This window comes from Kogia breviceps, chromosome 18 (assembly GCF_026419965.1).
Source record: "Kogia breviceps isolate mKogBre1 chromosome 18, mKogBre1 haplotype 1, whole genome shotgun sequence".
Lineage (NCBI taxonomy): Eukaryota > Metazoa > Chordata > Mammalia > Artiodactyla > Physeteridae > Kogia > Kogia breviceps.
The window spans coordinates 57361435-57377267 of record NC_081327.1 but is presented as its reverse complement, the minus strand read 5'-3'; the positions used below and the strand labels follow the sequence as shown (position 1 = coordinate 57377267).

The 15833-nt window shown below is 64.3% G+C and overlaps 1 protein-coding gene across 1 annotated transcript in view; it reads right to left on the bottom strand.

Annotated features, from left to right (window-relative positions):
- ZFPM1 (zinc finger protein, FOG family member 1) overlaps nucleotides 1-15408 on the bottom strand; it is a 69301-nt gene extending 53893 nt beyond the window's left edge. Inside the window, exon 1 of the mRNA XM_059045894.2 lies at nucleotides 15334-15408. Within this exon, the coding sequence (XP_058901877.1) occupies nucleotides 15334-15373 (40 nt within the window). The 5' untranslated portion in view covers nucleotides 15374-15408. The remainder of the gene's footprint in view (nucleotides 1-15333) is intronic.
- Between the last annotated feature and the right edge of the window lie 425 nt (nucleotides 15409-15833).

Below are 15833 nucleotides of genomic sequence, written 5' to 3'. Positions count from 1 at the left end.
CAGTGTTCAATGGGGACAGAGCTTCTGTTGGGAAGACGGACGATTTCTGGAAATGGATAGTGTTGATGGTTGCACAGCCTCATGAATATGCACTTATTGCCACTAAGGTACACACTTCAAATGGTAAGTTCTGTGTTATCTGTATTTTACCACGTGCGCGCGCACGCACACACACACACACACACACACACACACGAGTCTGCCACCCAGTGCCGCGGAGCACACAGCAGGTGCTCCCTGAGTGCCTGTTCCCTTCCTTAGGGATTCAGAGACACACAGCCCTCCACAGCGACGCATCTGCCCCAGGCCGCTGCTGAGTGCAGAGACAGGCCAGGGCTTGCCGGGGTCTGGTCCTGCGTCCACGGAGCGGGGCTGGAGATGCCGGGGAGCGTGTCCACGAGAGAAATCAGATGAGCTGGCCGGTCCCGTGAACGGCCCCAGGCACACCTCTGCAGCCGGTCATGGCCCGGCTCTGCTGGTCTCCCACGGAGGTGGCCAAGGCTTCCCTGGCCCGGCTCCAAGCCCTGCAGCCCTGCGCCTCCGCCCGCCCATCCCCCCATCCCGGAATACTCAGTGAGCCCAGACCGAGCACCAGGCCCGTGCCAGCTGCTGTCCTCTCTCCCCAGCCGTCACGCCTCTCTCCCCGTTAGGGCTCTTGCCAGGAACGCTCTTCCCCCCCACACGCCGTCGGCCTCTGCCTAGTCTCCTGTCCACCCCTGTTCCCAGGCAGCCAGCCCCGAGGCAGCAAGCCTCGGCTCTGCCCGTGACCCACGACGGCACTCCCTTGCAGGGGCTGTTTTTCTTCCAGTTCCCTCTGTTCCTTGGGTTTGCTTTGCTCCCCTGGGACGAGGCCCAGGGTGGGGAGCAGATTTAGAACCCAGTCGAGGGAGTATTTATGGAGGACCTGCTGTATGCCCTGCGCCGTCCTAGGGAAGGCAGAGCTGCCCCGCCGTGGTCACACAGTGGCGGTCTGGTTCTGGTCTGATGGCCCCCTCCCCGTTGCTTTCCCCTTGATCTCAGCCCAAACTCCTTCCCTCCTCACCCCTCTGCTATTTTCCACTTATGCATTTTTGAAAAACGCCCACGCCTGTGGCTGGGTTTCAGGTCACAGAGCCCTGGGGGTGCCGTGGGAGCTGGGGGGGTCTCTGGCTGGACTCTGGGCCCCATCTTGCCAACAAGACATCCCAGGGGTGCAGAGTGCTTTTGAACAGTGTGAGAATCCCCCAAAGTTTCTTGAACGCTTCCTATGGACGTGGTCTCTTGTCATACAAATTTCTAAAATGGGAGCTGTGGAGGACCCCGTTTCCAGAGTACACCACAGCCACAGATAGAGGAGGATGCCCCGGAGAACGTCCTGTGTGAGCCCTCACTGTGTGGATGGGGACACAGGCCCAGGGAGCACACAGAAACCCTGGAGGCAGACAGGCCAGACCCTCCCCTTGTAAAGACAGCGAGGGGTTCGGCAAACGGGCTGGACCGTGACTCCTTACGGTGGTGCCGAGGCCCCCGCCCCCAGCCTGCTGCTACGCGGGGCCAGGCAGAGGGAGGGTCCAGATGCAAGTCCCCGTGGGGAGAGCAGAGGGAGAGGGGACAGCACACACAGGGGCTGGAGGTGCCCCAGACACGTGGGGTGGGAGGGGGAGCTGGCCCACTCATCTCAGGAATGCCCAAGTCCTGGCCCCCCAACTCAGGCTGTGGGGGTCTGGGCTCTGCAGGTCACCAGGAGGTCATCCAAAGGCCCGCCTGTCCATCTCCCTGCGCCCAGTTTTCCATCACTGGGGTAAGGTCCCGCCCAGGACAGCGTCTCCCCACATTAAGGGCTCCCCTGCGGGAGGCCCCGCCCACTCTGAGGAGGCCCGCCCCCCGCACAGTGCTTAGCCAATCCCTGGGCCTCACTCCTGCTCATTTGCATGCCCGTTTCCATTGGCTGAGGACACACAGGTTAGGCCCTGGGTTCCCTGGCTGTGGGGGTGGGGCGTGGGGGGGCTCGACACTGGGGAGACCATGCTGGGTGGGATGGGGGTGTGGCACTGGGCTCCGAGGGCCCTGGGCTGGCTCTCAGGGAGACTGGCTGTGCTGGGCCATTCCCGGAAGCCTGAGGGCTAAGGGGCTCTGTGAGAGGACCAGGTTCTGGGGGGGTGGGTTCTAGGGGTGCCAGGCTCAGGGTGACCCATCTTAGCCCCAGGTCTGGGTCATAAAGGGCCATCTGCTGCTCGGGGAGAACTCTGGTTAGAGTGCAGGCACTTCCTTAAATCCTACCCTCTCCCCGCCACTATGAATGACTCAGAGCGGGAAAGATACTGACACAAGGTCACACAGCCAGGACGTGGCAGCACAGCTGGGAGCTCGCCTCCAGTCCTGGCTGCCCACCCCAAACCTGGGGCCTTCCCTCCAGGGAGGGCCTGTAGGGCCACTTCTTATTTTTCGCTGCCTCGTTTCAGGGAGGGCTATTTTTCCGCTTCCTTTGCAAAGTGCTGGCGACATTGATGATGATTTTACGAGAACCCGGTCCCCCGGCTTTCACCTTAGAGCTAGTGGCACCATTTTCGCGGCTCTGAGTTGCAGGGCGGTGGGCTCGCGGGTGTGTGAGTGTGTGTGAGCGCGTGTGCACAGGCTTTGTTCCTGGCATTTTGGTGGGTGAGATAAGAGGAAACAACAGAACGGCTCGGAGAGGCAGGCAGATAGATAACAGCGATAGGGCTCTCCACCACCAGGCCTATCTGCTCTTTATCGCAGTTCCCTTTTCTTTCTTTCTGGTTCGGGGGGAGGGCGGAACACACCCCCCAGCCCACCCCCACGCCCGGGACCGAGCCGAGGGGCCTCCCTCTCAGGCTCCCTCCCTCTGTGTCTAACACATCCAGTGCCCAGGCCCGGAGCTCCTGGCTGGAAAGGGCAGGGGTCCCGAGGAACGGTGTCACCACTGAGAGGGGTGACAGGGCAGCGGCGGCAGGGGAGCATCCACCCCCCCGAGAGAGAACCCAGATCCCTCTCATCAGCCCCGCAAAAGGGCCCTGAGGAGGGCTGACTCCCGTTTTAGGACGAGGGCAAGGAGGCCCAGAGCAGTGACACGGCAAGGCTGTGCGGGGCCCGGGATTTGAACCTGGGCCTCCCTGGCCTTGAGGGTGGTGGTCGGCAGGCAGAGCGGGTACTGAGCTCCTTCCCTGAGAAGTCCTGTGCGCCCCGGGAGGGCACGGCTGGGCGGGGACAGGGAGGCCCCAGGGGAGACGACCAGAGGGGCCGCTGACTCCCAGCCCGGCGCCTGTGGGGCAGCTCTTAGTGTCTTCAGCCCCGTTTTACAGATGTGGAAACCGAGGCTCAGAACAGGGAAGTGCCTGTGAGCCACAGCGATGGGGGCAGGCTGGACCCCCTAGCCTCCCTCTGCACTCTCTCTGGCTCTGGTGAAAGCAGAGGGTCCAAGGGGAGGGCTCCCAGAGCCACAGGACAGATGTTCCAGAACCACCCAGGTCACTGTGTGAGAGCACAGGGGCCTGGGCCTCTGCAACCCGGAGCCATTTGCCACAAACAGCCCAGGAAGAATGCTGGTGAGGGCTTCCCTGGTGGCGCAGTGGTTGAGAGTCCGCCTGCCGATGCAGGGGACATGGGTTCGTGCCCCGGTCCGGGAAGATCCCACGTGCCGCGGAGCGGCTGGGCCCGTGAGCCGTGGCCGCTGAGCCTGTGCGTCCAGAGCCTGTGCTCCGCGACAGGTGGGGCCACAGCAGTGAGAGGCCCGCGTACCGCAAAAAAAAAAGAAGAACGCTGGCGAGATTCGAGGAGGAGGTGCAGCAGGCACCCCCGCAGGTGCCCTGAGAGAACCCCGTGTCCCCAAAGCACGTGTCCCAGGATGCTCTCCCTGCTTCTCTCCCGACTCCTCCCTCAAAGGCCGAGGAGGCCGGAAGTGCGGTCACACGCACTGCACAGGTGAGGAAACTGTAAGTCACTTGCCCAGGCACCCTGCCCAGGCTGCAGGATTCAAACCCAGTCACCCCACCCTGTGCTGGTCCCCCTCCGCCATATATGCACCCATTTTACTGGAAATAGCTGACTTCCTTTAGAATCCTGAAAGAAAATAAAACCCCAAAGAAAGAAACCAACTTTCTCACCAAAGGGGCCCATTTTCTGAGGACAGATGAAATGACCTCCAGATGCAAGCGGGAGCAGCCGCCCCATCATCCATCGCTCTTGGACAGGGCTGTGTGGCTCTGAGCAGTCAATCACCCTCTCTGTGCCTGGGCATTTTTCCCCAAAACAGAGAGGGCAGTCCTCTTAAGGCAGGTGGGAGCTCATGGCCGCCAACATCCCCAGAGCCTGCAGCCAAGACGGAGACCCAGACCTTGACCAGGCCTCTAAGTCAGGTCTCTACTGCTTCCTCCCATGCTGTGTGACCTTGGGTGGGTTGCTCAACCTCTCTGAGCCTTGAGTCCTCCGAGGAGAAATGAGGTCAGAGGTGCCCCTCCCAGGATGCTGGGAGGACTCTAAAGGATAACGCAGGTCATGCCCAGGCCTGGCATATAGCAAGCGCTCAGGGAAGGGAGCTACCAGCTAACGATGGCTCCATTCGGATTTTAAGTGTGGAGTCCCAGAGCCACCCAGAAATGTCACTGACTGTCCAGTCAGGCCTCCTGTCTCTGGGACCACAGAGAATCTCGTTTCTCAAGAGGTGCTTAAAAAAATAAATGCAGAAAGCAGGGAAAATGGCCAGCGGCCCTGCGCCTGCCGGGAGCCCCAGGCAGCTCCTCTGCCGGGCTTTCTGCGTGCGTCGAGGGCGAGGATGCCTAGCTCCCCCTCTGTGGCATCCCCTCCCCCATGGCTGCTGCACCTGTCAGCGGGGAGGATCAGCCCCACGGTGGCCCTAATCGCACTCATCGCACCATCAGCGCCGGATCTCGGATCAGCTGAAGGGGGCAGCTTCACCCACAGACGCGGATATGGCACCTCAGCCCCATCAGCGCGCCAGCCGTCACACGTGGCGGCCGCGCGGTCCTCCGAAGGCAGGGAGGCTGGGGGCCGGGCGGGGAGAGAGAGCCGGGGGCCCCTCCCTTTCTCCAACCAACTGGCAAGTGGGGCTCCACCGGGTTCCTTGACATTCACCAGGCGCCTACTGTGTATAGCCAGGCACTGCCTGTTCTAGGGGTAAGGGAGAGAGAGGAGAGACCCAAGCCTGGGCCCTTTTGACACATGAGGACACCGAGGCCCGGAGATATGTCCCAGGACATAGAGGCAAGGCAGCCGGGTCCAGACACCCAGCTCCGGTGAGAAGCTGGTGAGGTTTAAATCTCCCACGAGGGCTCAGCCCTTGGCCCTCATTCCCTCCAACACGGCTCCTGCTGCTGCTGCTGCGGCCTTCCCCAGCAGAGGCCTCTACCTGCCCTCCCCAGCCCGGCCCGTGGACACTGTCTTTGTGCAGAGGCCTGGGAGGTGCAGGCTGGACGTGCCAAGGTTGACGGCCGGCCCGGGGGGACAGGACAGGCCGGAGAGACGGCCCCCACCCGGCCCACCCTCCTCCCTACCTTCTTTTTCAAAAACATAATTTATCTGTGTATTATCAAGAAATCCAGACACTTTAATCAGTGAGCTATGAAGTCAGAATTTCCATTCTTATCTGCGGGAGGAGTGGAAATGGAGGAGATAGCGCGAGGGATCGCTGGTGGGGAATGTTAATGGGTGGAGAGGCTGGGCCATTGGCCACGGAGACGCCGTATCTCCCCCATTATCAAGGCCGTATCTCGCCAACCATCTCGGCTCGGTAATGGGGCCAGTTCAACTTTCCGAGTTATCACGGGAGCTGAAACCTGCGCCTGCCAGAGGCCTGGACTGGGAGACAGTTCGGGCGGACCAGGCCCCGGCGGGCAAAGCCAGGATGGAGAGGAGGACCTGGCCGGTGCCCATGGGGGCCTGGGTGCCCACTGACCATCAAGACCACTGCAGTGAGGGGGGGGGGCGGGCTCTCCGGGAAAATGTCTGGTTTTGGCGGAGCTGGGTGTGTGCATATTGTGCAGGCGGGGAAACCGAGGCAGGAGGCCGCCTCTGGGCCTCAGTGGGGCTGGGGTGGTCCCAGGCCCTCCCGAGCCGTGCCAGGCCCATGAAGCGGAAAGGGTGGGTGGTGTGGGGGCATGGTGGGGGGACCAGGGCATGGGCAGCCTGCCCTCCTGCCCTGTGGCCCGCAGGGTCCCCTATCACCTCTGCTGGAAACCTCTTCCAGGCCCCAAGCCCCAGGAGGGGGAAACATCAGCAACAAAACCAGTAGGGTGGGGACATCCTGGTGGGCTCTGCCCCCGCAGGTCCTGACCTGAGGCTTGGGGTCCGCTCAGTGCGGCCCTAATATGCTGGGGCTTCCTGCCTGCCCTCATGGCCCGGGCATGGGATGCCCCAGGGGATGGGGCACCCAGGGCCATAAACAGAACACATCTGCCCATCCAGAGGAAAGGGCCTCCAAATCCACTCGCTCCCTGGGAGCACTGAAGCTGAGGTGCGGAGGAAGAGTCTCAGCCGAGGACCACCCTCCCCTGCTGCCTAGGGGTCCCACGTGACCAGGAACCGCCCCAGGCGGGCCTGGACTCCGCGTGCCGGTTAAGCTGCGGCTCTGGTCTCTCTCCTGCAGCTGGAAGGCTGGGCAGCGGCCACTTCGGCCCAAGAGGGGAAGGGACTTGCCCGAGGCCACACAGCCAGCAAGGAGACCAGCGCTGGATGCCGTCTGGAGCCGCAGGAAGGCCTCAGTTTCCTGCACGTAAACGTGGCGGCACCAAGCCCGGCGGGGAGGGCTCTGGCCCTGGACACGACAACTGTCGCCATCCTCCCCTCGCTCCAGGGCGGGGAGCTCGAGCCGAGGTCCCGGGTCTGACCTTTAAACCCTCTAAGCCTCCATTTCCCCTCTGCGCACCGGGCTACCTGCTGAGCCCCCCTCAAAGGCTGTGAGGGGAGGACGTGAGCTCACGGCTGTAAGTGCTGGGCACCCAGCAGGGGCTTAGTAAATGCTCAGCTAACGCCTGCTCTAACGACCGATGACCATGAGCTGGGGTTGGTCTCGGGATGAGCTTGGGGCCCCAGTAAACTCGGGTCAGATGGGGGAAGCCTCAGCCTTCTCTCCTGTTGCAAGGGGCCGGGTGCCCGATGCCAGAGCAGCCCGAAGAGCAGACAGGGGCTGCCCCAGGCCCACCAAGCCCTCCCTGGGGGCTGAGAGTCCAGCAGTGCAGGATGGGCCCAGGGTTCTAGTGGAGGGCTCTCCAGCAGCTCTTCCCTGCTGCCCACCGCAGGCAGGAGCCGAGACCCCTGGCCCTGTGGCCCCTTGCCCTCCCGCTCCCTGGGTCTGACTTGCAGGGTGGAGAAAAGGGAAATGAAGGCAGGAGGCTGTGGCAGGTGCAAGCGGCCAGGGCAGATCGGGAAAGCTGGAGGGCTTGAAGTGAGACATCAAGAGGAACGGCAGGAAGCAGCGCAAGGGAGATGGGGGAGGGGAGAGGTGCCCCCCCCTTCCTCTTCATTTTAACTTTGACAAAAAATAGACGACGAAGCGGCTCTGGCCCAGGCTGGACCTCTGCTGTCAGGTCTCACCAGCCTCGCTGCCTGCGAGCTCAGCATCACAGTTATACTTTGTAGGGGAACCAAGACTCAGGGGGCCAACTGACTTGCACCCAGCCCGGTGTCCCCAAGATATCCCCATCCTGCAGAGGTGGAGACCGAGGCTCAGGAAGGCAAGGTGAGCCTCCCGGCAGAGCCTAAGAGCTCCATCGCAGAGAAGCTCCGGCAGCCACCCAACTGCAGAGCCCCCTCCTCCCAGGAAGGAGCCCACCCGCCAGTTCTGGGGGTGCCTGGGAGCTGGCACAGGGTTGTACAGACCACCCCATCGATCCCATCTCCACATCGTTCGAATGCTGTGTGACCCTGGTGCAACCACGCACCCTCTCTGATCCTCTTTTTGGGGTGCAAAACGGTTTGAGAACCCCAACCTCAGTGGGTGTATGGAGAATCACAGGAGGGGATGCCGGCGAGGTGCTCACAGGGGGTAGGCTCTGAGGCTGACTGGCTGGGTCTCTGTCCCCACTCCACTCCAGCCCTGGGGTGGGGACCGTGGGGACCAGGAGCACTGGGGCCAGGGCCAAGTTTGCACCATGCCGGGGCTCACGGAAGCAGCACACCAGTGCCCCATCACCTCTTCTACGGGAGAGGAAAACAGGGCTCCACAGCCGGCAGGCCCAGGGGAGGCAGATCGAGGGACAGGAGGTAGAGGGGAGGGGCCTGCCTATCTGTGCCCCAGCTCTGGCCCAAGGTCAGCCACCACATTCCTGCCCCAGCGGGCGCTGCCTTCTCCCAAACAGGAGACTGGAGGGAGGGAGGAGGGAGGGGAGGCGGGGAGGAGCTGGGCCCAAGAGGCCCTGGGAGGACACAGGATGACTCAGGAAGGCAGGACAGGTGACTGGGGGGCTGAATGGGCACTGCCCAGAGAAACCTCGGCCCTCCTCTGGGGTCCACAGAGCCAGCTCGCTCCTGGATCGCAAGTTCTTGAGCATGTTACTGTCTCCCGGGGCCTCAGTTTTCTTGCCTGTAAAATGGGTCAGTGAATAACGATGATAACCGTAACAGCAGGTAAGACCCTTGGGCAGGAAAGGGGCTGATGGGGCCTGGGCCCGCCCCGCCTGAGGTGCAGTCAGGGCACCCGGCCCACGACTCCCTCCCTCTTCAAAAACTAACACGTGACGGGGAGGAGGGTGGGAGGCAGGCCTGTGTGCGAAGCGTCCAGCCCTTGGGGCTCCTGGCAAAACGTCAGACGTGCAACCAGCAGCTCGCATGGCTGCCACGTCCACCAAGGGCGTGGCTGCGGGACTGCACTTTACAGCTTGTATCTGGGAATCTCACGGACCCCACATACAGGCCCCAGGGGGGAGGTGCTCTTATTAAGCTTCTGCTTCAAAAGCAGAAACCGAGGCAGGAGAGAGGCCACCTGCCCACAGGGTCACAGCAAGGCCAGGAAGCGAGGCCACGTGGCAGCCCCCCGCTGCGGTGGCCTTCCCGCCCCGGAGACAAGGGCTGGCCTGCAGCCCGGAGCCCTCGGAGGACGGTGCGGGCCTGGATCTCAGAGCTCCCCCTCCCTACTGTGGGGCACCGGGTGGGGATGGAATCCCGGGGGCCCGGAGGGAACGGGCCCTGTCCTCAGCCCGCCCAGTGGTCCCAGGGCCAGCTGGGGTGGGTGGCAGCAACACGCCAGCCGTCAACCAACAGCCCAGCCCCCGTCTCACCTGGGATCCCAGGTGTGCGCTGCCCTGCTCATCACCTCCTGCGTCCCAGCCCTGCGTGAGCGCCGCGCGCAGCCTCTGGGGTAGATGCCGAGTCACGGCTCACCCCCGCTCTACAGATGAGAAAACAGGAGACGCTCCCTGAGGCCACTCAGCTGTGGGCTGTGGTGCTGGAGTTGACAGTTGGGGGGTCGGGGGTGGGCCGGGGGAGGGCAGGCCTCTCTCAGACCCAGACCGCCCTCATCGCCTCTTTGCCTGGAGGCAGGACTCCAGTCCCGGCCTCCTGATGTCTTCAAAACCTCATTTGCAAAATGGGGCACTGGACTGGGATATGCCCATTGAACCAGTGGGCAAACCGAGGCAGAGAGGGGCCGCCCACACTGACGCTGCCTGGGGACCCTCGGCGGGCCGCCGCCCCTTTCCAGGCCTCCAGCTCCTCCTCTGTGAAAGGGACACAGGGACACAGGAGGCCCTGGGGTCCTCTCCCTGGGCTGCCTGACCCCACGGCCCCTCAACTCTGGGTTGGCTTGGTCCAAACCCATCCAGAGCTCAGGCGGGGAGGTGGGGGGTGGGGGGGGGTGACCGAGGAGCATCGCTGACAACTCCCCAGTGCAGCCCTTCCCCTCTGGCGAGGAAACCGCAGCCCGGAGAGGGCAAGCAACGCGCGCAGTTTGCACAGCCCGGGCACCTGCGTGGCGAGTCGCAGCTGGAGTGGCTGGAGGCGAAGGCCAGCCACGAAGCGGAGTGACGGGAGGGGGTAGGTTGCGGGGCCCGCTTCCTAGCAGGGTCCTTGCATGTGTTTTACTCTCTGGGGACAGCCTGGGAAAAGGGATTTGTCCATCACAGATAAGCTGGAAACCACAGATCTAACTTGACCGATGGACCACAAAGATACTGTGGAGGAGGAGGAGGAGGATGGGGACGCCGGCAGCTGCCCGAGAAGACGCGTGTCCCCGTCTGCGCTCACAGCTGTGCTCAGGGACCAGCAGCGCCAGCGTCCCCATGCTGCAGATGGGGAAACTGAGGCAAAGGCACTGAGGCTGGAAGGGGTTGAGAGAAGCCAGAGAGAAGTCCTCCAAGTCTCGGCTTGAAGCCAGGCCCTGGTGAGGGGGCAGCCCTGACGGGAGCCTGCTCTCCCCCCCTCACAGGCACACATGCACTGCAGCCTGAAGGCGGCTGAGCCCTTACCCACGGGGCCATCCGCCTCCTGCTGCCAAAGCCGAGGACATGGAGGCACAGGGGCAGACTCTGCAGGTGTTGCTGCCCCTCTCCTGCAACCCTCTCGGTCCAGGCCCCCCCTGCCTGGGTAGGGAACAGCAGGCGAGGTCCAGAGAGCGAACGTGTGACGGCGGCCTCAGTCTCCCCGTCTGTGAAATGGGGACAGGGGCCATGGGGCAGCGCCAGGAAGACCCAAGGGTATGGGGGCCGGTGGCAGGAGCCCAGCCAGGCACCCGGGCCCGGGGCTACAGGGTTGGCGACGGTGGCCGGCGACGCAACAGCTGCCTCCAGGAGAGGGCCTGTCGATGGCAGATAGTCCGCCCGGAGTGTTATTCCCGAGCCCGGCAAGCCCCAGGAACGTCTGGTTGGCATAGAAACAGGAGATAAGGGGTACAATTAATGGCATCGTGTTCCCTCCTCCTTTCTTCCCCAACTGACCCATTTAAATCCCTGGCGGTGCTGGTGCCATGCTGGGCTCCCAGTGACCTCTGGGGAGGGGCTGGCGAGGTGGGCGGGATGAGACTGGGGCTCAGGGCCCTGGCAGGGCTGGATGAAGCCTCCTGGGACCCCACCCCCCCCCACCCTGCGCAGAAACATTTCAGGAAGGAGGTCACAGGAGACTCGGCAAGGGCAGGGCTGGGGACCCCTGGGCACCTCTGCTCCCAGAGGCCCATTTCACAGGCGTGGAGACTGAGGCCGGGGAAGCCCAGAGGCAGACAAAGGCAAGAGACTGTGGGAAAGTAGTGTGATGTTCACAGCGGGGCCAGACTGCCTGCCTTCCAACTCTGGCTGTCATTTTCTTGGGTGAGAAACTTAACTTCTCTGTGCTTCGGTTTCCCCAAGATGTAAACGGTAAGAACAGGACCTGCCTTAAGATAACACGTGGCCTGGCACGGAGTAAGCCCCGTGAGTATTAGCTACTATAGATATCGTTATTACTATCTAACGAGCAAACGAGCCAGCCGTCTGTCTTCCCTCAGGCCCAGGAATGCAGGAAAACCAGCGTGAAGGCCCAGCCTCAGGGCCCGAGAGCTCGGGGCCCAGCTGCTGCCCACCAGAGCTCTGCTCAAGGCCAGGTTCGGGGAATGGGGGCTGGGAGTCCGTCTCTGCGTCTCTAAGGCGCTGGTCCCTGGCTCCCATGCCCCCAGGGCTCTGAGGAGGGGGCGGAGGCCAGCTGAGGGCAGCCACGGCGCCCGTCCACCCCCGGGGGGTAGGCAAGATCACACCTGATTTCCAGAGAGGGGAAACTGAGGCTGCACAAGGCACAGCCACCTGCTCACGGGGCTCGAGTTACGGGCGGCCGGGTTGCCGAGGCCCCATCTTTCCTTGCTTCTCTGCCATCACGGTGGGGTGGTGGGTACTGCAAGGTGACCCCTGGGAATCAGGCAGATTCCCAGGAGCCTCCCACACCTGGCAGGGGCAGGTGTATCGCTCTGTGCAGATAATCCTCTCAAGTTCACAAAAACTGAGAGACCACCTCGCCCCCCTTCCGGCCCAACCCACTCTCTCTGCGGAACCGGCCCTCACCAGGAAGCACTGCCAGCCTCCAGGTGGGCGTCCGGCTGCTGGGGAGAGCGGGCCGGTGTCTTAAAGCTCGGAGTGAATGAGTCATCCTGTGGCCACCAATAATTTGCTTAATCAAGCTCGGAGAACGTGTGAAAAACACCTCCATCTGCAACGGAGCAGCTGTTAGGGCTGGGGCTTCTTCCGGGAGCCCCTTGCCTGGCTGGCCTCGATCTCCACTTGGTATCTGGAGCCATGGTCCCCAGGGGCCTCTCACTGCAAAAGGGCTCTGTGGTCCCCTCAGCACCCCTAGTCTGACCCGGGGGCTTGTTCCTGTCCCCACTGTCCAGAGTTGGAAACTGAGGCTAGCCCACTGTCCCTAGAGGCACCCCCAACAGCCGGCCTCTTCCTGACCCCCGCTGGAGGTCCCCCCTTGCAGGCAGCGCCCCATCTGCCCCCACCCGCCCCCACCTCCCCGTTTTCCGCAGTGCTCTCAGCCGGCCCCTGGTCAGCTCACCCCTCCCCTGGCTCCCCGGCAGTGGCTGTGACCCAGTACTTGCATTCAGCAAGTGCTCAGTGAAGACCTGCTGAGTGAATCGAGGCAGGTCTGAGCAGACCTTCCCTTCTGATTTGGGGGACCTGCTCAAAAAGATGCCAGCACACTGTGTTCCCCCCAACCTCAGCTCGGCAGCAGAAGCCACTTTGATTCTTTTTTCAAGAAAACTCCGAGCAGGTTACACTTGGCGCCTGCCAGGAAGAACACCAACCCCCAACTTGGTTCAAGGGGGAAAACGCCCTCTCTCCTTCTGGAGGTGACAACCCTGACTCTGGCTGTCTCACACCATCTCACAGGGATCAGGGCTGGGTGTCCTCCCTCCCCTCCTCCCCGCGCCGGGCCGGTGCAAAGTCAGTTTTCTTTCATTTTGACGGGCTGTACCACCCGCAGGGGGAGGATCAACTTCCTGGCAATGAAGTGTGTTTGGGATGAAAACTCGCCCAAACGGACCCAGGCACGCACGCCCCTCCAGCCCCCCCTCCCCGGCGGGTCGGAGGCCCCCCACTCGCCCCAGCCGCGACGCCCCCGCGCTGTTGTTGCTTCGGACCCGGCGGGGCCTGGTGGCCATAGATAAGGGCTCTTATCGCTTTGGGAGATCGCCATCCGGCCGACCGGCCCGGCGCTTATCTGAGTTCACATCGACCCGGGCGGGAGGAAACCTCGGCGGGCCAGGGCGCCGGGGGTCCCGAGCTGCGCTCCGCCCCGCGCTCCCCGCCAGCGCGGCCCGGCCTATCGTCGCAGCCATCTGGCCGGCCAAGGCTGCGCTCCCGCCTCGCCCTCCCCCGCTCCCACTTTTGAAGTTAATAAATGGGAGCGCCTATCGCCGCCGCCATCGGTTGTGCACCTTATCAGCGCGGCACATCTATCTCTGCGCGGAACAAAAGGCGCACAGAGGCGCGGGCAGCTGCGCCCCGGCTTTGGTGGGGGCCCGGGGGGGCGGCAGCCCCAAGCGCTCGGGCCCCTCCCCTCCACACCCGCGGCCTGGTCGCAGGTGAGGCCAGCGCGGCGGGCACACAGCCGCCAGGGCCCTACGCACAGCCGCGGGCAGAGGGCGGGCGTGCGGGCGCCGCCGCTTGGTGACAATCAGCGCTCGCATCTTAACGCGCCAAGATCTGCCAGGGGGAGGAGGCGCCCGGGGCCGCGGGCTGAAGGGAGGGTGCCCCGGCCCCGCCTCCCAGGGCCGGCTCTCTCCCCAGCCCGCTTCCCGGGCGCGCTGAACGTGGACAGCGGGGGCTCGCCCTCGCGCCCGCTTTGGTCCCTGTCCCCAACACGCAGCGCTCGGTCGACCCAGCTGAGCCCGGGCGCTCGCTCCGCTCTGGGCCTTATCGGCTCTGGCGATCGGCTCCCAACCTGCGATCTCCCTGCCCGCGCTATCTGCATTTCTCATCACTCTGAAACACATACACACGCACACACGAGAACAGACCGAACAGAGGCGCACAGGGGAGGAGGGGAAAAAGAAACCAGAGAACCAGCGCAGATCGGGACCTGTGGGTGGTTTTAATACTTGAGTTGACTTGATAGAAGGCGACTTTCGGAAAACAGGTCCCGCTTGCACATTGAGGAGTCGGGTTACGGGAACCCGGATTCATGCTTGCCTTCCCCCTCTCTGGGACCTCGGGAGTAGACACTCCCCCAGGAGCATGCACACAGGGTTCTGGTGGCAATGGTCATGTGGACAGAAGAAGCAGTGCGGGGGAACATGGGGCTGGGCAGTGGTCTGGCCCTCCTCTTCGCCTCCTGGGCAGCCCCAGCGACCTGCTGGTCTGGCCGGGGAGATGTGGCCCCGCACTCTGGCCCTGGCAGCAGAGGCGCGAAGTTGTTATTGGCGTGGGGTGGGGAGCCGTGCTTCCTGTGCACTGCCCTCTCTCTCCCTGCTCAGGCAGCCCAGTGGCCCCAAGAGTACGGGGTGCTCTTATCTCGGGGGGGGGGCATCATCAGTGTGGACACAGCAGCTGCCTGTCCCCCCTCCCCCAACCGGGGCAGTGGTCTGCGGGCCAGACAGGTGAGACACTTGGACGCGTGCGGAAGCGACCCTGGCCCAGTACTGAGTCCCAGGAGACCCCTCCCCGACTAGGAGCAGCCCCTCGGCTAGAGGGTGTGTGTGACCGCAAGCCACCCAGCGCACAGCGCCCCTGCAGTCCTGGCTGGGACACAGGGAGGCGAGGACCTCCAGGAGGCTGTCCCCGGGCAGGGAAGGCTCGAGTTCGAGACCCAGAGACAGGGCTGGAGCCCAGCGCGTGGGCTGCGGTAGCTACACCTCCACCCCGCCCCCCCCCAAGCCAGGCGGCTCTGCAAGCCAGCGGGATTGGGGGTGGGCGCCGGCGGGTCTCCGCCACTTGGCCGTGCACTTCCATGCGCCCCGGGTGCCCCATCTCCCTCCCAGGTCTCTCTCTTTCTCCCTCTAGATACAAAGCCTGGGAGAGTCAACCGCGCGAGATAAGATCACAATTTCAGCCCGTCCCGACAGAGCGATCTTATCAGGATGGGACTTGCAGAATGGAATATTTTAAACTTTATCTGAGCCCAGATCGGGCCGCCTTATCGCCGCACCATCTCGGGGGATGCGGGGGAGGGGCGGGCCGCGAGGTGGCCGCGCCCCCAGCAACCCCGTTCCGGCCCTCTGGGCGGACACCCCCACTAGGCGGGACCCCCGGTGCCGGTGCCGAGACGCGGGGGACCGGCCCGCCAGCGGAGATTAGATTACGGCGCGCTTGGCACACAGCGCGGGGGGCGCGGCGCGGGGTGAAGGTCGCGGGCGCCGCGGGCAGAGCGGGGCGGACCGGGAGCGGACCGGCGGGGGTCGGGGCCGGCGGGCAAAGTTTGACTCACGCTTGATCTGCCGGGGGTTGCTCTGTTTCCTCCTGGACATGTCTCCGGCGCCGCGCGCCCTCGTGGCGGCCGCCTCTAGCCCCTGGCGGGCGGCGGCGGGCGGCGGGGGCGCGGCGGGGCCGCGGGGCGGCTCATGCCCCCGGCCCCTGGGCTCCGCGGCCGCCCCGGCCCGCGCCCCCAGCCCGCCGCGTCCGGCCCGGCGCCGCTGCGGAGGCCGGAGGCTCGGCCCTGCTGTGCGGCCGCGCGGACCGCCGGGGCCGGAGGGCGGCGGGCTGCTGCCGGCTCCTCCCGCCTCCGCGCAGACGCCGCCGCCGCCGTTCGGCTCTTCTCAATGGGACCTGCGGGCAGCGCGCGGCGAACCGGGCGGCCTCGGCCCGGGCGCTCGGGGCGTGCGGGCTGGGCGTCCGCGTCACTGCGCCGCGCCTCCGGGCCCGCCCCCACCGCTGGCCCCGCCCTCAGCACCGCGGCCTCGCCCCGCCTGCACAGAGTTGGCCCGCCCC